The sequence below is a fragment of the Molossus molossus genome, unplaced genomic scaffold (assembly GCF_014108415.1).
Source record: "Molossus molossus isolate mMolMol1 unplaced genomic scaffold, mMolMol1.p scaffold_m16_p_10, whole genome shotgun sequence".
Taxonomy (NCBI): Eukaryota; Metazoa; Chordata; class Mammalia; order Chiroptera; family Molossidae; genus Molossus; species Molossus molossus.
In genome coordinates, this window is record NW_023425345.1 from 81,899,835 (window position 1) to 81,924,171 (window position 24,337).

The 24,337-nt window shown below is 34.4% G+C and overlaps 1 protein-coding gene across 1 annotated transcript; it reads left to right on the forward strand.

Moving 5' to 3' along the window:
* The first annotated feature begins 1,138 nt into the window (after positions 1–1,138).
* ALX1 (ALX homeobox 1) lies at positions 1,139–23,650 on the forward strand. Its single transcript, XM_036252837.1, has 4 exons — positions 1,139–1,518; positions 4,372–4,679; positions 7,605–7,733; positions 23,024–23,650. Exons 1-4 carry the CDS (start codon positions 1,293–1,295, stop codon positions 23,342–23,344), a joined length of 984 nt encoding a protein of 327 aa, XP_036108730.1. The 5' UTR covers positions 1,139–1,292; the 3' UTR covers positions 23,345–23,650.
* The last annotated feature ends 687 nt before the right edge of the window (positions 23,651–24,337 follow it).

A 24,337-nucleotide genomic window follows, 5' to 3' on the forward strand; every position in this document is an offset into this window, starting at 1 on the left:
AACCCCGCAGTGCTACCCTGTCCTCAGAGAGCGGCCAGCTCCTGGCCAACCTCACCATCCCCTCGGGCGGGAATGGAGGCCAAGCCCTACCCGCGCCCAGGACACCACCTCGGTCCGGCGCTCAGCTCCTCGCGCGCCCCTCGCTCCCTGCACGCGCTTTTCAAAGTAACTCCACCGCGTTTCTTTAAAAGCAGAAATAATAGTGCTTAAAAATCAAAGCTGAAGGCCGTCCTCTTTCACAAACCCCTTTGTGTAACGAGACCCACTCTGGCCTCTACTAAGGACCTTTTGAAGGCACTTTTCCTATGGAGTTTTTAAAAATAATCTGGATCTAATGATAAAACCGTAGACCAAGGGGAGGTCTAGGGAGGAATGTGGAGAAATAGGGTGGCATTGGTATAACGGTTTCTGTGCCTCTGGCCGGGTTTCCATCTCCCACCCAACGCCACCAAGTCCAGACGCCGCTGCATTCCAGCAGGAAAGGAAGGGCCATGGGCTCGGTAAGCGCCGAGAGCGTCGGGTCACCGAGCTCCTCCGGGTTGGAAGCAGAAGCGGCCCCTTAACCACCGCCGCCCCAGTTAATAACTGCCAATGTATCTGGCTTCTCCGGATTCGGATTAATGTGGATCTTCCACATAAACGATTTACGGATGAAATAAAAACCCTGTAGAGCAATACTTCCTTTCAAGTTCTTAAAACGCCTCTAAATCTTTCTGGTAGTAAGTGGCCGGCGTGGGGGCGGGGTAGGGACGGGGGCGGGCGGACTCGCCAGGAGGGCGCAGAGAGCGGGGAGTGGAGGGTTAACTGCTTTGCGATCTCACCAAGCTCTTCCGAAATGCCAGTCCACTGTCGCTGCGACAATGTTTCTGGGTGTCGGGGCCTCGCTCTCCTGGCATATCTCTGCTATGGAGCTGTCTGTCTAACCTAGGCCTGGACGCGCCCTGCCCGGGGAAGTGGGGGAACGTGGGGGTGGGGAGAGGTGGGGGAAGGTGGGGATTGCTGGGGGCGGAGGGGGACCCGGGGTGGAGTTAGTCGCCTGCCTATTTTCATATTCATTAGAACTGGGAGGTTGCCCGAGGAGCCCAGCTGAGTTTCAAGATATAAAAGCAACTTCGGGTGCCCCCTTTCCAGCCGGGACGTATTAAAGGTCTGGGAGCGGGGCAGCTCCCGGCGCCGCAGCGCTCGCTTCCCCTTCCCTCCTCTCGGCCCTCCCTCCTCCCGCCCACCCTTTCCCTCCCCCAGCGCTCTCCAGCCTCCGCGCCCTGGGAGCTCCGAAGACAGCTACCAGGATTATGGAGTTTCTGAGCGAGAAGTTTGCCCTCAAGAGCCCGCCGAGTAAAAACAGTGACTTTTACATGGGCGCGGGAGGCGCGTTGGAGCATGTTATGGAGACGCTGGACAATGAGTCCTTTTACAGCAAAGCATCGGCGGGCAAATGCGTGCAGGCCTTCGGGCCCCTACCGCGCGCCGAGCATCACGTGCGCCTGGAGAGGACCTCGCCCTGTCAGGACAGCAGCGGTGAGTCGGCAGCCCCAGCCCGAGGGCCGCTAGCCAGTCTGCAAATCTGAAGTTCGGAGACCCTTCGGGACAGGCAGGCAGTGAGGAAGGAAGGAAGAACAGCGGGAGCGAGGAGCGGGAGGGCGAGGAAGGAGAGAAGCAGTGCCGGTTTTAGGAAGCGGTGTTTGTCTACCGGCGACTTTGGAGGGCAAAGGGAGCACTGGGCACCAGGTTGCCTCCGCGCGGTTCCCCTTTGGCTGTACAGTCTTGTTCCCTAAGGGTCCCAGGTTCCCTCCATCCAGGTTTCAGGCGTAAACTGATAGGGCGGTAAATAAAGCGTAATTGAGTCAAGACAGCGCGCTTCCTCTGCTAGCCCGCCGCGCCGCCCCGGCAGCAGGAGCTGAAATCCATCACAGCTCGTTAGAGGATGTCACTGTCGTCACGAATAAGAAAACTCTGAACTCCTTTACATGCAAAACCTTTTTTTATTTTCCAAGATGTAACGATATCTCTGTGTGTGTGTGTGTGTGTGTGTGTGTGTGTGTGTGTGTGAAGTTGGAAAGTTGCACGATTCGCTTGTGTGAATTTATGATTTCGGTTTCTTTGGGTTTTCAATACAACACAAATTTTGAACACCGGTCACTTTAAATAGCTTCGGGCAAAGAATCCCCAATGTAATCACTCACTCCGGAATTCTGCGTTGTCTAGTTTTCGGACTCCACATTAAAAGTCACCTCAGAAGCTTTTGGAATGCTTCTGGGTGAAATCTTCAACTTTGGATGACCAAGTATCTCAAAGTCAAAATGTTATCAAAACAAACTATCTTTTCTATCTTGTAACCCAATACAAACCTATTTTTTTCAGATCGCGACAGCTCAAGCAAGTTTACAATTCCAAGAGGACTTTTCCTTATCATTGTATATATTCCACAGTTAAGCTGTAAGGAGCGGGTTGCTTTAAAATAACAAACGAATTAAGTGTGAAATATTTACAACAAGCCTCCTGCCCCCTGTTTTAATGGAGGTTGGAAATCTGGCAAGGCACTGGCTTATAGTAGCTCATTTTCTAAATACTTTGTATAGTATACATATTTTGTTTATTTTATTAAACGTTGCAAGTTACTTTTGACTTGCAATGTTAAACCAAAAAATAATAATGATAAAGGCGAAAATGATAGAGAAAATAATTTAAATCGTTTCAGTCATTTACTTAGAAAGACACAATCAGTTTTTATTTTAAATACACTAAATGTTTGCCTTTTTGGATGTATTTTCAGACTGCAAGATCTTTGGATTTTTGTAATTCTTAGATGCATACTTAAAGTTATTTGAGTGAACAGGATTTTTTTTTTCTTTCTTTTTTTCAGTGATTCTGTAATGCCCTGTGTTGACTGCTGGATAGAACTCAATAATAATATTTTAAATTGTCGGAAATACAAAATAAGAAGAGAAATAGGTGGCTTTTGACACTTCATTAGCTTTTAAATGAACATCATACTACTAGGACTAATTTTAATATGAAAGAAGTAAGATGTACAAAGGCAGCAGTCTGCTAAATTTTGGAAAGTTCCTGTCTTTCTCCTGAGATGGCCCTTAGTTTCAAGACTGCCTCCCCTCCCCCTTTCCCTAATAACCGCAGTTCCCCATTTAACTCTGCCCACGGAGACAAAACCGTATTGTTAGTCAGTCATGGATCTTCTTTATGGGTAGTTTTATATCGCATCTTCTTTTGCACAAAAGTTGTTCAGCATTTCAGTTATATAGATATTAAAGTTCAAGATATTGGTATAATGACTAAAGCAGTTGTAAAAATACCTTATGAGAGCATTTAAATACAGACAAAAGCAAAAAAAAGTATGACAGCTCATTGGAAATTATTATTCTGGCTGGGTTTACTTTGTTTTCCAAAGTGCCTCCCATTTTATTATATGCATTAATTGAATTTGTGTGTGTGAGTGTGTATGTGTGTGGCACCATATGATACATTTTTGTTTTATATCGTACCCCAACCATGCAATCAAATCTGGAGGAAACCACTGAAATTAAAGCATCCCTAAACAGAATGCCAGATGATATTCTTTGTAATCTTTTAATAGGTGTTTTAATTTCTGTGCTTTACTAAAAGGAAAAATAAAGCTTTCTGTCTTAAAACATATTTCACAAGTTAAGAATAAAAATGACATTTAGAAAGAACTGCAAGTGAGTTTGTAAGCTGCAGAAGTCTACTTAAGTCTTCTTTTCTGTAAGAAACACTTTCAGAAACTAATATAAAAAGTCATATTTTAAATACAGATCACTTTTTGAAAAAAATATTTGAAATGTAGACATGCATATACAGTTGAAATATTCAAAATATAGTAGAAACAATATCATATCAGAAATCTATAGCTTTTGTATGGAGGGGAAAGATAACTTTTGGAAAGAGTTTGGATTTTGGTTTACAGATGCTATTTACAATTGAAATACCTTTCTTGGGCCATGTAAGTAGTTAATTTTGTCTGCTGTGAATAAATATATAACTTACATTAAATTTGGTTCAGTTTTCAAAAAATATGCTTATTTAAGTTTCTTAAATCTAGAGCATCTTTTAATTTGACTACTTTAATTTAATTATAAATTATGTCTACAAACATTGCATTAGCCCTATAGAACTGTGAGTTTTGGCAAATTATATGAGTTTCATGTACACATTTTTAAATGGTTTTAAACCTGCCCAAAGTGGATTAATAATTGTACATAATGTGATGATTGAATTAATACTGGCACAATAAATCATTAGCAGACCGCTTTCCTGATGCTCTAAATTACTTCAGCTTAATTCCTTCACTGAAATGCTTCATGATGCTGAGATCTGTTGTTTTCCCCCTGGTTACAGTGAACTATACAGGGATCACTAAGGTAGAAGGACAGCCACTTCACACCGAACTAAATAGAGCTATGGACAACTGTAACAGTCTCCGGATGTCTCCCGTGAAAGGGATGCCAGAGAAGGGAGAACTGGATGAACTTGGGGATAAATGTGACAGCAATGTATCCAGCAGTAAGAAGCGAAGACACCGAACCACCTTCACCAGCTTGCAGCTGGAGGAGCTGGAGAAGGTCTTTCAGAAAACTCATTACCCAGATGTATACGTCAGAGAACAGCTAGCTCTGAGGACAGAGCTCACTGAGGCCAGGGTCCAGGTAGGAGCCATATGAAGGCCTTGGGTGGTTGGGGGTGGGGTTGAGAGGATAGTGTTAGAATAATTCAGTAGTTGAATTTTGCCACAAAGGAACTATCTGAAGATGTAGAACAATGTAGTGCATGCATGTAGGTCTTTTTACTTGCAAAGAATTTAATAACTCACATAAAACAAAGAATGCTTGAGTTACTATATAGACTTAAACCCATCAATTATTTTAAAAGAACAGAATAGCTTAACATATCTCTGATTTTAAAAATTAATTTTAAAGGGCAAAAAAAACAGAATCAAAGTTATTAATTTAATAATGCATATATTTTACTTTGTTTTACTATTTTATCAGCTATTGAGGTTTTTTGTTTTTTAAGTTATATACCAGGTATTGATAAGTTTATGTATAGTGGCCTGTAAATCTATAATTTTATTTAAGTTAATGTAATAGTAAAAGAAAGAAAAAAAAGAAATACTTTTACAAACTCCCATTGTTAAGTATACCAAATCTGTTTTTACTATACATAATTAAAGAAGGATTATATAACTCATTTACAGTTTCTAACCTTAGTTGTTTCCAGTGATGTTCTTCCATTTTAATAATTTAATATAACTTACAAAGTTTTTGCAGAGGCAATAGGAATAATGATTATACATTTTAAAATATATATTCAATTATATTTATAAGTTGCATTCAAATGATCAAATTGGATGATTTAATATACTAAATTTTTAATCATTTGAACAGGAAAATTTATGCCAGGCAAATATTTACCCCTTAGGCATATTTTAATTTTATTAGAGTTGATATTCTTACACTACATTTTATTAGCTTCCAAATAACAGTAATTCGGAAGAACGACCTTTTACTTTGGCATGTTTTTATTAAATAGGAACTATTGAATTTTGAAGTTCCCATAAACTACTAGAATAGAGAAATGAATGAAAGAGTGAAACATGTTGCTCCTAGTGGAGTAACAGTATTTCTTCTGAAGATTAAGCCATCGTCAGGCCTTTACATCATTAAACACAACATCTGGTGGTTCAGGAATAACAAGCAGCAGGTTTTTTTCTTTAGTTGTGGAGGCAAAGGGTTACTTCATCTTAGTTCAGGAAGTAAATATATAGAAGGTTGATGCTAACGAAAAATTTTAGAATTGTCAAGTGTTAACACTGGCCCCGCATGTGTTCTTTTTTGTCTTGTGTTCATGTATTTAAATCACTTATACTTGTAAGCATAGAAAAATATGTTTGCCTACAGAGTGATCAGCTGTGCACAATGCGTGTTTTCCCCTTAACATTTCATCAAGTCACGATTAATTTTTGTCTAAGAACATGCACAGAGAGCCAACCTGAACCTAATTTACTCAGGTTGTTTTTTTTTCTGCTTTTCACATCAGAGTGGTAATTGGCATCCATTTTAAGGAGATTGTCAAGGTCTTTTTCTTAGTGGAAAAAAAAAAACCTTACTACTAAATTTCCTTACTATGCTCTTGGTGCCCATCTGTGGAGACAGCAAAGACTTATGTTTTGTTTGGTGTGATTGTTTATGTTGTCTTGAGCCTGGGCATAATGGATAATACACATTTGTGAGCAGTTCTAAGAAACCATACTGAACAGGTAGCTTTCTTTGCCTTGTTTTAATTGCTGAAAACTCTTCGAAGTGGCATCTTAAATTTGAAATGTATGCTTACATATCAAATGGACTATTCATACATTTCTGTAAGTATGATTATAATTGAATTTTAAAAAGTAAAAATTTTGAGTAATTTTAATAAAAGGCTTTTTAAAATTTGCATTTTTATATTTGACTTCCAGCTTCTTTCCTTTTATATTGTGAACATAGTTCTGTAAAGACTAAAGAGCTTCCTGGAAACTGCTTATAAAGATATCAATTTATACATATTGAAGACCATTTTCTGTATCTCCCTTTAATACATGAAAATATTAAAATGAAAATTCTGGAGAGCTTTAAGTATGAATTAGTGAATATTTAACTCTCTTTGGAAGACGGTTGTTGTGATAAATAGTATTACTATGTAATTAGACAAATTAGAATGAGAGCGTAGTGACCTGTAGAAGCCCCACTAACTCACAGGCTTCCTTCACACTTGGTTATATCTGCTCTATTTCTTTTATTATTTATATTACCTGTAAATATTTTAAATTGGAGAAATTATTTTGATGATTGCTGAGCATTTTCTATAAGGGAAGATAAATGTTATAAATAGTATAATTTATGTAATAAACACATTTGTGTATTTTAAAACCATAATTGAACTTCAGATCGTTCCATTTTACCTTCTGTTTTTATCATGCTCAGTATTATATGTAATCTTAATATTTTCTATTCTAAATAATTATGATATTTCTGCTGATGCAATATGTTTTTACCTGTAGTTTTTATGTTTAAACTTTTTTGAGAGTATCTAAGTATGGCTACAACCCAGAAAAATCTTCACTTTGTGAAATGCTTTAAAGATAATTGTTTTGACAGACTCAGATATTCATTTGGTTATAAATTGGCTGGGTTAATAGTATGTGCATAACCCCAAATTAAAAAGTCATGAATATCTTTCAGACTTGCAGCATTTTCTGAGAGGAGGATTGTGTATGATAATTTGGAGATATACGGAGTCTTCAAGATCATATAATCTAATTCCTTTTTATTTTCCATAAATGAACAAACAGAGACTCAGACATACTAAATAAATGTTTTGAAAGTTTCTTGTCTCTTTATATTAATTTATACTGCCTCATGGACATACTACTTATATCAAGGTAAAATAGAAAGTGAAATATGTGGATTTTTTTTCTGATAAAGAAACTTATTTTCTTAGTATTTTTATTGACCCGATTTACCTTTCTTATTTTAACATCACATTTGTGTTATCAATTATTCTTTAGCTAAAATTCTACTTCTTTAAAAAAATAGGTTTGGTTTCAAAATCGAAGGGCCAAGTGGAGGAAAAGAGAACGTTATGGCCAAATACAACAAGCTAAAAGCCATTTTGCTGCCACCTATGATATATCAGTTCTGCCAAGGACTGACAGCTATCCTCAGGTATGGTGAACTTCATGGAATGCTGATCAAGAAAAATAGACGTGGTGTGTATATTCTTAAAAGGGCTGGTATATAGGCTTTACTATAGCTAATGTAAAAGTTAGGAATAAGAATTTTAAACTCCAGAGGCCCTTTTTCATGTTTGTTCAATTTTTATTTTACTGAAATATTTATGTTGTTACTACTTTTTTCCAGAACCATTCATTTAGAAATATTTCAGGGTCTCTTCCTTGTTATACACTGCAACACATGAAGTAGCATCATTCAACAGTATATATCTGTTAATTATTCTACATTTTACTTATTCAGAAATACTTCCCTTGTTAAATTTTAAAAATATATTAAATATTGTTTGGCATGCTATCTCTGTGGTTAATGTTTTATGAAGTAACCATACATAACCTGGTGTCAATGTAGTATATGAAACCATTACTCCACTTAAAACTAATCTCTTTCCTATGTTGTCTTTCCAGCTTTGAAGTTGCTCATTCTTTGAAGGAAACATTTAGCCCTTTGTTTCTTAAATGTATAGAGAATTAGTACTGGATGTAATTTAACATTTTTTTATCATGTTAAAAAACACTTCCTGTAGGGAACAGACTGACAAACCTCAGAGAGAAAGGGGATAAGGGGGGATGGGGAGAGATAAACCAAAGAATTTATATGCATATATGCATAACAAATAGACACAGACAATAATTTGGGGAAAGCAGGAGGGTGGTGGGAGTGGGGAGGAGGGATTCAATGTGAGGGGAAGGGGGGACATCTGTAATATTTTCAACAATAAAAATTTAAAAAGTAAGACAGGGAAGAAAAAACACTTCCCTTTATAATGCAAACTCTTGTTTTAAAGACTAGAAATTATTTTTCTTCTAATTTTTTTCTTTCAATTTAGAATTTTTTCTTTTACATGCTTTGTAATGCATGCAAATAAAAATATTTTTGTCTTTCTAAATGAGTATTACTTTTTCCTAATACTGAATTATTCTGAACTGTATTTGGTACATGATTAGGGACACATGTTATAAGGAATAAGCCATCTGTTATTTAATTCCTTTTGTTTAATGACATGCATTGTGAGAGACCACTTTGATAACAAATACGTACCATATATGTTAGTGGAGTACCTTGAGACTTCAGCAAAAAAATCATCACAGCCCCAAACTAAGGTATTCATTTTCTCCAACTATAAATTCATACTCTGTTAGTGTGAAATCAGTCCTCTGTTTTTGTACTGTCCTTATGTTCTGATGCCTTTTTTGACCCTTCAAATCCTATCTTGAGATCTTCACTCCTCCAGATAAATTTACCAAGTGTATTCATGTAATATTATATGTGAACAAGAGCTTTAGAGATCACTTTATTCTACTTCATTTTAGAAGTTAGGAAACCAGACCCAGGAGAGTGCAGGAATGGGTCTGTGACCGCACAAGTGGACAGGGCAGTCTGTAAAAGGAGCCTGGGTCAGCCTTGCACTGCATTTTGCTAGAACAACCTCAGGGGTACCTTTTGAATAAATGCCACATCTGCCATAAGAATAATTTTTGTTTCTCTTGTTTTTATTTATTTATTTATAAATTCTCTTACTTATTTTTTAAATATGTTTTTAGTGATTGTTTAGAGAGAGACAAGGGAGAGACAGAAACATCATTGTGAGAAAATCGATTGGCTGCCTCTTGCACACCCCCTACTGGGGATCTAGCTCACAACCATGGGCATGTGCTCTGCCTGGGAATCGAACTGGGACCTCTCAGTCCGTGGGAGGATGCTCAATCCACTGAGCCATCGTAAAGTAGTTCCCTGATTTTCTTTCTCCTGTTTAAATGCATGTATGCACTCCTGGTTACTTATCATCACAGAGCTAATGACATTTTATGCACCAAATATTTGTGAGTGTCCTAGCTGAGTTCTAAACAGAGTGCTAGGAGGCTGTTTCTCCTCTAGGCTATAAGCAACACGAGCACAGGCACTGCAATGCTTTCCTGGTTGTTAACACGATTATAGCCCTTACTATCTCAGCACTGTTCTAAGCAGGTTGTATATATTAACTCGTTTAATCCTCACAGAGACCTTATGCGGTACCTGTTATTAATTATCCCCAAGTTTCATATGAGGAAACTGAGGCACAGAGAGATGAGGTATTTACTCACTTTCACTGGTGGTGAAGCCTGGATTTGACCAGAGGCATTCTATATATAGACTGTCTTGCCAAATATGTTTAAATGAATGAATGATTAAAACATTAATACCAAAGAAGCACATGACTTAAGTTGCATTATTTGATTCTGCACTTTAGTTCAGGGGAGTAGAAAATGTACTCACAACCAGTAAAATAAAAATAAAAAATGATGGACATAACATATACTTGATATAATTTTGAACCAGTTGACTACGATGGCTTTAGAAATATGAAGTCACATATTATGCACTCTTTTCAAATGGACTTGAAACAGTCTGATATGTTTATCCCACAACACTTGACTGTATCTTTTTGGCACCTTATTATTTCAATCTTCATTCCTTTTTTTGTAAACCCCAATTCTGCTATTTTTTTTTTTTTTTACTTTGTTCTTTACTGTTGGTTGCATTATCTCTAAATCCCTTTTCTTCTTCAGTGTAACGTAAAGCATTAATAATAGTGCCTGGCACCAATTAAACTCTTTATAATGGCTTACTATAACTTAATATACTCTAACTAGTTGCTCATTTTCCTAGGATTATCTTGCCATTATGTTATCGTGCTGCATAGCTTTAGATATTACTGATTGGCTGAATGAGGCGACCCAGCAGCGCCAGCTGGAAAGAGAATGGTACACATTACATATTTGACAGTCTTTTCACTCTAGCAAAAGACTAACTGAAAATTTCCCCTCACAAATCGTGGGGATTTCGCACTAATTCTCCCCGAGGCTTCTCTGTAATTTGTGTACATTTGGTTATACCACCTCATAATTTAAGTATGGACGCACGGAGATGATATGTTGAAGTTATTTTGACAGTGTGATTTGTCAACAATAACAAAAATCAATACTTTAACATCCATAGTTCTTTTGTACCCCGGTAAGCCATGTAATGTTTGATTGCCAGACATTCTGAAATGAGCTGTCTTCCACTCCCCAGTGGAGGTATTGGAGAAAGCCAGGGGGGAGGAATTTTGTTTTAACTTAAAAATATGTGGTTTACTTTTTTAGTTTGTTTGAAAATATAATTATGACAGTATCATGTCTCCAAGCTTCAGCCTAAAGGGAACTTTTTATTTTTGTCATGTGGCTTAAAAATAGAAATGTATAATGGGAAAAATAGAAACCAAAATAGAATCCAACAGCTCAGTGCAACGAAACTTTGAATATGGTTACTGTTACTAATTATAGAAAAAAAGTTATTAATTACAAAAACAGTTGGAAACTAGAAAATGTTTGAGGCAGGACAGAAAAAAGTAATTAATAATTTGGCAGGGAAGTACACACAGAGATACATGAAAAACAGAGATTGTTCAGAAAATGATCCTCTCAAACCTGCTCAGTGTGAATGATAATCATACTTGGCATAAAAGTATCAACATATAACATATATATGATTACTTATGAATAATAATTAATATTTTCTAAAATGTTCTAAATATTTGTTTTTACTGGTCTTCATTGCACTACAGTAACAACAGTCATAACAGTAAAAATAATAACTACCAGTTGAGGGCTTATTTTAAGTCAGACTTTCTTCTTATAACCATTAACTCATCGAATTTGAGCCCAGCATTTCTGAGTTCAAGAGTCCTGGGTACTTTATGTAACATTATCTCCATAACACTGAGCAATGAAATAGTTCATTTTTAACCCTAAAACATTGAATTACTTTGGGAAGCAAAAACCCTTCTATTTCTAAATGTATAAAATAATGATATAAAACGTTTAAAAATGTAAACACTTTTAGGCTGTTTTTATATATTATTTTTCTTTAGCTCATTCATATTTGATAGCAAATAAGTAATAAGAAAGTGAGTGGTGTGATCTCACTAAGAAAATACTTTAATATCGTACTGAAAAATAATTTATTTTTTTTAAAAACACATTAGCTCACAATATCAGTTGCCATTCAACAACACCATGATTTAGGTAAATTAAACTACCTGATGTTCTCTAATGCATGACATTTTTTTAAAAAGTCTCTTTGCTTGTACTAAATCTGTTTCCTCTATCTTAATTTAACTTCCCCTCACCTAACGTCCTTTTCCTTCACGAAGCTTCTTCTCAAACCTCCTTCTATCATCACATCACTTTCTTCAGACTTGTGATGGTCTGGATACAATGTCTGCCACCCAGTTTACTGTATAAAGTATTTTAAAAGATGACTCAAGTCTTACCCTGATATCACCACAGTATTAAGCAAATTAATTATACAGGAGTGGACGAAAGTAGGTTTACAGTTGTAATACAGATAATACAATAATTGATAAATAATAATACAAGAATAAACACTTTTCCGTACTCACAACTGTAAATCTATATTTGCCCATTCCTATATATACACTGAGTAGATGTGGAAAAACGTACTGATTCACTCAGTATTTATTCAGGAGTACATTATAAACCTAAAAGTAATAAATTTTCAATAAAACAGTTGATTTCTGAATTCTATTAACCAGCTCTGTGGTTTAAAGCAATAAGTTTTTCCTTTTGGATCCTCCATTTCCTCCTCTGCTAAAAGGAGTGGACTAGAAAGATTTTGCAGAATTTTTCAGTTCAATTATTTTTTTCTTCCAAAGGAAAAACAATGTTTCCAATAAATATAGTAGATGTGGTACAGTTTTATGGGGGTTACACAAATGATCCAGACAAAATCTCCTGCTTTGTGGACAGATTAAGAACTAGGTGATGTAACAAAATAAACTGATGAACAAAATAGAAACAGAGGCATGGCTACGTGGAAAAGACGGACGGCTGTCAAGGGGGTGGGGGACTGGATGAAAGAAGAGGAAGAGATTAGCCAAAGAAAATATATATTCGTAACCCATAGAAACAGACAACAGTGTGGTGATGGCCAGAGGGAAGGGGTGAGGGCTGGGTGGAGGTGGGCAGAGGGGGAGAAAATGGGGAAATCTGTAATAGTATCAACAATAAAAATAAAGTAACCCCCCCAAAAGAAACTAGTCGATATTTCTACCAAATTCTGCAAACACTTCTTGATGCAAGTTAGACCCAGCAAACCAAAAAAAAAAAAAAAAATTTGTCCTTGAGTTGAAAAAGCAAGAAAGCATCTATCAATAGTAGATTTTAATTTGTAACTTATGAAAACCAAAACATTTTTTAAATAATTATTTTGGTGAATAAAATATTTTGTTAAGGTATAAAAATTTCTGGAAGAGTATAACTAGCCTTTATTCTTACAAGGAACCCTAATTTCATGCCCTTCGATTTGCTTTGGATTACATTAACTTGATCTTTTACTAGTTGGGTAACTGTTGGTAAGAATCTTTCTTGATCTTTTACTAGCTGGGTAACTGTTGATAAGAATCTTTACTTCCTTAATCTTCAGATTCTTTCTTTGAAAAATGGAGGTATTGTTGGTGCTCAAGTTGGCCATGGAGGTGGTGTAGATGATGGTGAGCACCATCATCATAAAGCTTTTTCTTTTCCTGAGAGGATGAAGTTGATTTCTCACCAGCCTGCTGAGTTAAATCCTGAGGCTAGAGGAGGGTTAGGAGTTAATGTATGCCTGTGGTCCTCACAGTCAGGGAGTAGTGGGTACAAATCCTGCCTATGCCACTTAATAGGCTTTAGACCTTTCCCCAAATAATGAACTTCTAGGAATGTTTCTCCTCATTCATAAAATGGGGATACAATTTATATAATGTTTGTGAGGATTAAACGCAATAATGCATGCAAATTACTTAGGACATTGCCTAGTACATAATGAGTGCTCAATGAATAGTAATTATGCCATAATAGCCATTAGTCATTATTACTTTTTTTCTACAACAGGGTGGTAACTAAATGGTTTGAATGTTCTCTTATGTTGTAGCATTTAACCTCCTTCAGTCTGTGAGTAAATGCAGTGTTTAGGGATCTAGGGAAAGACCAAATTCAGTTAAATATGTTTTCTTCTTTAAATTAAGATAGCTAAGTATAGTAACTTTAGGAAAGTTTGAGTATATTCTATAGCCACCAAAATTATTTTCTCATGGAAAAAAAGTATTTTCATCAAAAATTTCAAAAAAGGGGTTGAAGTTTTTTCCACTAAAATTTTTCATAAGGTCTTACTTAGTACATCGTGAAAATCATAACAAAATCTATATTTACCAAATTTCAAATAGACCTGCACAATATCTTGCTCTCTGTAGTTTAATTGATGACCATACATACATATGTGTGTATATATACATACACACATATGTTTATATATGTACAGAAATATATATGTATATGTGTGTGTGTGTGTGTGTGTGTGTGTGTGTGTGTGTATAAATAGAGAGTTTGAACATACCAAGAGTTGGATTAAAATTTTAGGCAATTTGTAATCATTGTGGTAATTAAAGCACACATTAAGGTTAGATAACATTTCTAGTTTAACAGATTCAAATTCAAATGTCGTAAATTGTCCCATTTAAAAAAGGAAATAATAAAGCAATATAATAGCAATTGTGAAGATATTGTTCATCCTACCATCTTCTATCACCAGTTTCTGTACAAATCTTACAAATTTACATGTACTTAAGCTAAATAAGGAATAAGGAACTTGTTTCCTTGAACAACTGTGGTGTAGCAATGTGGCATCTGGAGAGGTTTTCACCTTTGGAGAAAGTCTCACAATATCATCACTGTTATTTCTATAGTTCCCAAATATTTAAAGTAAACAAATAACCCAAAATCTTAGATGTTAGCAATATAGCTATACTTAATGTATGGTATAATGATATTCTCATATATATGAAACTACTAATAAGATGGTTATGCAGTTATACAGTGAAATCCCCCTGAAGATGAATAAAAGGACAAAAATGTTTGCCTCATTGGGTCCACAAGTCATATTGATATTGTACAATTTCTTACCAGTTGAAAGTACAAATATTTAAAATCATACAAGGAATATGATATCATAGTTCATTATTACTCAAATAAATATGGGTTTTATAATCAATAAAGTTGTGGATTTAATTAAGTGTCTAAAATATATACAAATTTTATAGAAATATGTATAAATAATATTTCATATATATGTGTATTTATGAAATGTAGATTATATGTGTCATGAGGCAGATTATCGTCAATAGCAATTAGCTGAAGGTACAGCTATATACAAATGGTAAATAATTCTTATTTTGTTGAAAATACACACACTTTAAGGAAATAAAGAATGTCCTCCAAAAGAAGTAAAATGCATTCATGTTTTAGATTTTGAAACGAAGCTAATTTTTGAAAAAAAAAAAAAAGTAATATTCAAATTTACTGTGATTCAGTGACTTTACACAGTAATTATAGCTAATTTTTTTTATTTGCTTTTAGCAAGTGGCCACTGTTAAAGCATTGAATTTAACTGAATTGGTCACAAGTATTTTATATATATATATATATATATATATATATATATATATATATTTAAATTTTTTCAATTACAGTTTATACTCAATATTATTTTGTATTAGTTTCAGGTGTACAGCATTTTATATTTTAAGAGAAAAGAGTAAATCAAAATTGAGTAGATTACCAAAATAAATAATAAGGAAAAATGTAAAGATAAATTATTGAAGAGTGCCAATGTTTCTTATACATATGAAAACTACCTTGCAGGAGAATAGAGAAGACCCAGGGGAAATTAAGCCATCGAAGCCTGGGAGTCTATGAGAACAGACCTGTGGGTTAAAACTTGCAGTTCACACTATTATTGTTAGTGAATAACAATAAGGTTAGTGAACCTTATGAAAAACTTTAATCCAGAATTTTATCTTTGCCATATTTATTAAGCCTCATGTTTCTATGGATTTTCTTTTTTATTCTAAATCATAGAGCATTAATATAGAAAAAAAAATCTTGCACAAACTCACACTATTTAAAAATCACAAAAATAAAATTCCATATTTGTAGTTAACACAAATACAAAATGACTATACTTTCTAACTTTATTTGGAATTTTAAGAATAAATTCAAAGTTCATACTTGACACCAAATGGGCATTTCTAAGATTAAATATATTCTGTGCAAATAAAAGTATTTGCATATATAATTTCTATTTCCTTAATTCACAAGGAAACTATTTTATATTTTAATCTCTGTTTCTTATTATTGTGAACTTAGTTTTAATAGGGGAATTGTATCATTAAAAATGAATCAAGCACAAATAAAACAGCAATAGCTATCATGTGTGTGTTTAAAGATAGGAAAAAATGTGAAAAATAATTGGAAAATACTTTATACAATAATTTTTTCTGGATATTAATAAATAAAATAGCAAATGCTAAGTGCTATGAGTTTATACCCTCTTTAAATTAGTTAATCTGAAATGTTTCATTTTAAGGAATATGGGATATGATTTCCTATAGTTTTTTTTTTTTTTTAATGACAGTTACTATAAAATTTGCGAACACGTGAAGGAAAGAAAAGCACTAAAGGAAAAGAAAAAATATCCTTAATGTATCTTATATCTTTGACTTGGTATTTCTTATATTACATGACTAATACAAAATTTAAACACATTTATATGATGTCATTCTTAAAGTTGCCAGACATTAACATTTCTTATGAAACTTAGTACCTTTATTTTTGCACTAAGAAGATACATGTTTTCATTTTTCTGTAAAGAAATTTTCTTCTCAGATTAGTGTTCTCATATAACTGTTACATATAACAGTGATTTTTAAAATGGAAAATACATTCTTATTCCAAATCTCTATACATATTTCTAAGATGGAATTTTATTTTAAAATCAAAATAGTAGTCAATATTTAATATGTGATCCTTTTCTGATGAATTGATTTCTAAGCACTTCAGCTTAATAATACTGTATGTTGTAAAGATACTTTTGGAAATGTAAATGATTTCAAAAAATTTTATATATTAACTTTTCTTTGGTCAAATGACACCTAATAAGTAGACACTAATGAAAATATACCCTGATTTCTATCTCAGGTAGCACTTAAACATGATCGATTGATCTTTTTACTGTGAACTAGTCTAGTTGGGACTTTTTTCCAGATGGACAAAGCCTTAGTGTATGTTATTCACTGGTATCAAACTCCTTATTTAGAAAAACACTTAATTCTTTCTCCCTGCTAGCAACCTACTGATGTAGTTACCAGAAAAGTTAATGGGACCTTAAAGTTAGTCAAGAGCTAAAAATATCTTCAAGTTACTTAGCATATGATTCTGATTAATATTTTACCACCTTACATTTTAAAGGAAAGGATAGGCTAGTAAAGAATGCAATGGTCTCTTAAAAAAATTGAACTGTTTTTGTAAAAAGATATGTTTACATTTTTTAAAGAGACCATATAAAAAACCTGGTAAATTATATAGTGATAATGTGGTAATAAATTTATATAGTATTTAAGAATATGCATAGTAATAAATAGATGTAAACATTCTGTTAAAGATGAAAAGCCAAAATCAAGTTTTGGATTTTAATGCAAATAAGTTATAATATCATCATAAACACCTCTTTGTGAATCCCTCATTTCTGTCTTTTTAAGTCAACCTTTAAAGGGAAGTATGTGGTCATGTGGCGTGAGGGTAGTGTGTGTGTAGTAGCATGATGTGTGTATGTGGTGTGTGTGATTATGTGTGTATATATGGATATTGGTGGCAGGTAGGAGTAGTCTACCTATAGAGAGGAGTAGGGTTAAACAAAATTATTTTAGTAGATAAATATTATTTGGTTGGTTTTAGAGATGGTTTAAAATTAAGGACTGGTTGCTTCCCATTTATTTTTATGTTTATAAGTACCACTATTAACATTTACTGGATTAAATTCCATAGGCTAGTGTCTTCTATATAGTACTAACATTAGTATATAGAATATGTAATGCTGTCATGAAACTATTTGATGTTTTTTACACATCATCCTACTTTAAAACTAAGGCGAAGACTAGCAAACTATGGTTTTTTTTAAAGGTTTTCAAAAAATATGAAAATTACTCCAATAAAATTAGCAAACATATTCTAAATATATGCCATGTTTAACATACTAAATTTTTCTTTGTAGTTTTGGCTATACAAAGAATATATCTATATCAAGTTTCTCAGTGAAGGTAATTTCCATGTCATGATTTACCATATTATTTCAATCTATAACAAATATATATCCACAGTGAAGAACTCATTGTGTTTTATATATATTTATATATATATTTATATATATAATCTCATGCATATATATAAATCCTCTTCTTCTTGCCTGTAGCTTTTAGTTTCTTAGAATAAAAATGAATGTTAAATAAATTTGATTTCAATTTGGAAAGAATCAGACAAAAAATAACTTTCCTCCAAAATTCAAAGTCATGGAATAATTAAGTGTTAGCTTTTTATTTGATTAGGAAAACATTAAGGGGCAAATAAATGTTCAAAGTGGAGTGTAGAAGTCAGCAGAACTTCCATTCATGCTAATGGGAGGCAGTTGGCTAAGTTCCCTGGACAGTGCTTTGAACATACCCCTAGAACTTTTAAAAACGTTGCAAAGCACATTAAAACATGGAATGTTTTAAGATACTTCACTCCTTTTAAACACAAAGAAGAAAAAGTGTGAAGGCAGGCAGTCTTTTCTTTCTTTTTTCTTTTTTCAGTACACATGAAAGAAGGGTATTTAATAACATTGTTCCTGGTTGTAAAGCGCTTGACTATTATACAGTCAGAGGCCAACAGAAACACCCCCACATTTATTTGGTGCTGGGCACTGCCATTGTAGGTGTCTGTGAAATAGTCCAAAATAGTAGCAATTCCATTGAAAAAAAATAGGCATTCTTTTATTCCAAAATATGAGTTAGAGTGAGATTTTTATATTGCTTCTGTGTTGACAAACATATATACACAATTTTAGACAATATGACTGTAGACCTGGCACGTAGTTTTAGAAGGATCACTCATAGAAGGATACAATTGGTGGAGACATGGAGGAACCCTAGAATGGGCCCACCCTGACAATGGATTTAGTAAACCACAAGATCAAACAACTTGTTAAATTATATATTACCTTAAATGTTACCACAAGTAGAGGATCTGGACCAACGATGATACCTGCCTGGTTTCCCTGCCTGGTATTCAGATGAGATCTAGAATATAATATTCTGTTGTCAGTGCTGGATGTTGGTAAGGGTGAAGGGTGTTGACAACCTCCAGCACTTCTGGGAATTGTGACTGGAATGAGCAGTCTGGAAACTGTGCATGCGAGGAATGCGCAAAGAAGAGAGACTTGCAATTGTGTAATAAGTTTCTATAATCAAGATTTTCACATGTGAGAAAGATGCTAATTATTCTGTATCATTTTAAGGAACAGAAATGGAAAGGATACATAGAGGCAGATAACAGCTCCTTTTTTTTTTTTTTTTTTTTTTTACATAGCTCTCCAAAAGGGAATAAAATATTTTTTTAAACTGGTGAGCTTCTTGTCAGTGGAAGTGAACATATTTGCAAGTGTAGGAGGGGGTGTTTGCATGTGGAAAGAAGCTGGTCTAGAACAGTATTTTGCAATCCTTGGTGATTTTCAGAATTGCATGTCTATATTGTTATTATGGCCATTATTTTAATATAGACCCTCTGAGCCACACTCTGTGCTTAATGAACCAAAACCTCAAAGAAGGTGCATCTATGATGGCGAATAATTATTTAAGAGAGGAAAAAAAACTACCCAGAGAAAATGTAGTCAGCAAGTTCTATGTATGTAATTTTCACCGACTTCAGTTAGGGTAATAATTATTGTATGATTATTCTGGAGTTCAAATTATGAAACAAAATTTAGATACGTTAGTATACGTTGTCCATGCAATTTTGATGGCATCTGTAAGATGGATAGGTCCCAGTTCCATGTTTTTAGAGATTTTTCAATAATTTAAATTTGTATTAAGGGCTTATTGTGTGTTGCATTCGGCCTGAGGATAAAGAAACAGTTTGAGCAATCGTTGGGGATTTTGCTTTCAGAGAGTGGAGCCTAAGAACCCTCACAAAGTTAGGATTATGAATATGTAAACAAGCAAGTTTAAGTCCTAAGAGCAATTTTTACATCACTGTAATGTTTATTAACATTTCCTCGGTGCACATGTGATCTGCACCATTGGAGTGATGCAATCTTGGGTGATATTCTTGAATTCTCTGTTCTATAGTTTTACCTTCTACAGAATGGGAATAGTAAAAGCTCACACCTTTTAGTGTATTATAATGACTAGTAGTCTTTACAGATCATTTAATATAAGGCTTGACACATGGTAATTAATCAGTAAGCATAAGCTATCATGAACCTTATCTTGACTGTCATCTGAATGTTTAAACATCCAGAAGAGCCCAGCCAGTGTGACTCATGCTCCAAGAGGTCACTGGTTCAATTCCCGGTCAGGGCACATGCCCAGGTTGTGGGCCTGATCCCCAGTGGGGGGCATCAAGAGTTGGCCAATCTATGTTCTCTCTCATCGATGTTTCTCTCTCTTCCTCTCTCTCTAAAAATCAATAAAGAAAAAAAAATCCAGAAGAAACGAAGCTTTAAAGGAAGTCAAACTTCAATTCACTGGGGATATTAATTTTGTAGTTTATATATAACTTTCCATATAAAAAACAACGAGATCCCTAAAGTAAATGAAGACATATCAGAAATTTTAAAATGAGGGTGACAGAAGGGAGATATGAAGGGAGATAGAGATCATGGAAACAGACATCAGTAAACATGTGTGACAATATTGCTACCCATGCGAATGTATCTTCCCAAGTCTAACTAAAGTATTGTAGTAACTTGCTTTACCCATCTGTTCTGTTCAGAAAACAATTATATATGTTAGAAATTCTTTCACCAAAAGTAACACATTAAATTTGTCTAATCATGTCCAGATAAGAAGTTTTGATCAAAATAAAAACATTTACTCCCATCTCTTGGAAACTGGAGAATTTCGTTTCAACTTATAAGTAGGTTAATGTTAATTCTTTTAGGGAGTTTCTTAATTTATATTCATAGATTACTTTCCTTGCCTTTACCTCTCTTAATTCCCCCCCCCCCTGTTTTTTACCTAGTCGGTAAATATATTCCTATGCATTTAGAATATGAGTAGATTATTTTAAAAATAAATTCTAAACACTATGTGTAAATTGGAGTATCCTTTAACAAACATAAAACGTAAATAATTTTTCCCTACCACTAGTTTGCCTTTCATTTATTTTTTCAAAAATAAGCAAGCAAGTTCACTTTCATTTCCTGAAAGCCCTTTTGTCAGACATGTGACTGTGGTTTTTTTCAATGTAGCTCAGTGTTTGATTGAATGTCAGAGGAAAATCACCCAAATCAAGTTAGAAGAACTAGTTTGACAGAGTAATGACATCAACAGCCTCTGCTGTTGATTTGAGATCCATAATTCAGCAATCACTGGCTCCAGTCATTACATATTTTGGCTAACGTGGGATACATATAGTAGAATGAGCCAAAATCAAAACAACATAGACCATGATGATTTAAGGATTAATCAAATATGCATATTATTATATCTATTTATAGCTATAACTCACGGATTTAAAATATTTAAAGCTGCTTACAAAACTATTCATACAAAGAACTGTTATTAAAATAATACTAAAATGAGCATCTTGCCAATCGAAGCCCCACCTAAGAGATGAAATTAGATATTCAGATTTTCTCTTATGTTCTGAAACTGCTTAAGTGTTTTTTTCTTGCGTGACAGAATAACTTCTCTACCCGTGTGATCTAGAAGAGCCACTAACATATTTTCTACTTTTAATTGGAAATAAGTTGTTTTAAAAAGTATAATTTCAGCTTGGGTATTGTAAGGCACCTCAAAGGCCATCTGTAGTAGACTGGAATCTTTGTGTTAAAATAAATATAAGAAAACACTATTTGGGTAGGTGTTGAAATAATTGATAATTCTATTCTAATGATCATCATCATAAAAAAGAAAGTCAGATGCGGTAAATATGTATATTGGTGCTGGGTCCTACTACAAAGCTGTTGTGATAATGTCGCACAAGGCATGCGGTTTTTAAATTTCGTCTTCTAAGGCTGCGTGTTTCTGCCATTCTGGACCAGGCACATTTATTTCTTTTTCCTCAGCTCCTGCCATTTGTCATGATTCTCAGTAACACATGTAATCATCACGTTTTTATCCGTGTTTACAGATCTGGACTAAGACGCTTTCTATTTAAAATTCATATCATTCAAATTCTACTTAAGGTCTCATATCCAATAACTTTAGAAAAATTTGTGTGTGTTGGTAATATTGCACTAAGTGCTTTGAGTAGAGATTTAATGACATGAAATCTGAATTTCTTGCACACAAATGATAACCCAGTTTTCAATCCTCTATAAATGTATCTAGCATGTTTGTTATGCTGTACTTACATTACACTCATCTATTCTTGATAATACTTGAATACTTGTCTCAGTTGCTTCCATTATTTAGTAATGGTCATGTTTTAGAATTCTAAATTTGTTTTACATGTCGTATGTCTGTTGTAACCTCATTGTATCATATATAAGTCATGGAATAAATGTTTTAAATATGCACATATTTCTCATATTCACAGAGCTATGTGTTCAAGACGATAGGAAATAAAAAGCAATGAAAGAGTAAACATTTTCCAAAATGAGTTTGATCAAAAATATCTGCAGAGCAAACAGCCTAATTCAGCAATGGTTTCCAACAAAAACTGCTACACTGAGTCCAACTACAGAACTTGAAAAAAATGAAATTGTGTCATTTGTTTAGAAATATGAAAACTATATTTAAACTTAAAACCATCTTTTAAACCACTTTTCTAAGCACATGAATTGGTCATGAATCATGACTAAATCTTTCAGATTTCATTTTAAAAATTATGACTATAAAAAGAATACTCAAGAGATTGACATGTTTTGAGAGTATTTTATGTGGTTAAGTGTGTGGGTTTCGGTGATCTATTACAGTAAAACAAACTGGAAGAATCTCTCAAATAATTATTTTTCAACCATCGCTTTACGTACTCAGAATGTAATGACAGACCACCCAACGGGAGCAAACAATGACTAGTTAACAACGTTTAGTCAATACGGTGTAATAAAAGCAAGGGAACAAAAGTGAGAACGCGTAAATGTAATATTTGTTGTTTTATATATTCCAGATTCAGAACAATTTGTGGGCAGGAAATGCGAGCGGTGGTTCTGTGGTCACGTCATGCATGGTACCACGTGACACCTCCTCCTGTATGACCCCTTATTCTCACTCTCCTCGGACAGATTCCAGTTACACGGGGTTTTCAAACCACCAGAACCAGTTCAGCCACGTGCCCCTCAACAATTTTTTCACTGACTCTCTTCTTACGGGGGCTACCAATGGACATGCATTTGAAACAAAGCCAGAGTTTGAAAGGAGGTCTTCCAGTATCGCAGTCCTTCGAATGAAAGCCAAGGAGCACACTGCCAATATTTCATGGGCCATGTAACATACAGTACTCTTATTTTTCTTTAAATGGAAAAGTAAAACATTCTTATTTCTCATATTTAAAGGATACCACAATAAGCTGCTGTGTGTGGAATTGCTAACGGTCAAGATATACGGTGAGACCAGCTTACATGAATAGTTGTTATTATTTAACATTAAAATCTAAGAATGAACCTCTGAAGACTAAATAGGTTTACCATGCACCAGTCTCCACAAACTCTGTTTTAGTAGTAATTTTTTTTCTATTGTACAAATCAATGAAATATGATCATGCAACCTTCTTAAAAGAATAAATGTATTAAACAAATTCCTCTGTTATAGATTGATTTATGTTACTTCTGTATAACAAGAAATCCCTTGTAAAATAATACCTGATAAAGAAAGAAATTCACTGGGGAAACTGTCAGGATACCGAAGCTGTCAGGTAAATATTGAAGCAGGGTGTTTTGGGGAGATAAATCCCATTTCTCCCTCTCTGGCTCCCAGACACAATGGGCATATCCCCTGTTGCTGAGCATTATCTTCAGGTCTCAAAGATTTTTTTACCCCTAGAGGTTTTAGTGAATTTCCATTCCTTGTAAAAAGAACTCTTCTGAAATGACCAGCATTTGCATGAAATATTTGGGCATAGCTTCCTGAAACCATGTGGCCAAAGGTGATAACTGAAATATTCTTGTGTGATTTAAAATATAGTCAAGAGAACAGTTCTTCTAAATGCCATCTTTTTGGTGAAAGAGCAGGAATAGACTCAGTGACTTCACTATCACACACAGAAAAAAAAAAGAGTTACAAAACCTGCTGTTGCTTTTAAATTAAAATCGTCAATTAAATTGTACACACAAACATCTAATAAATGCACTAAAAGAAATGTATTCTGTTAAAGGAGCAGGGAATTGGAGTGTATCTTTACTTCATGCTCAAGTACACGTGTGTGTGTGTGTGTGTGTGTGTGTGTGTGTGTTGTGACATATAATCTGTAAGCATTTTTTGCTAC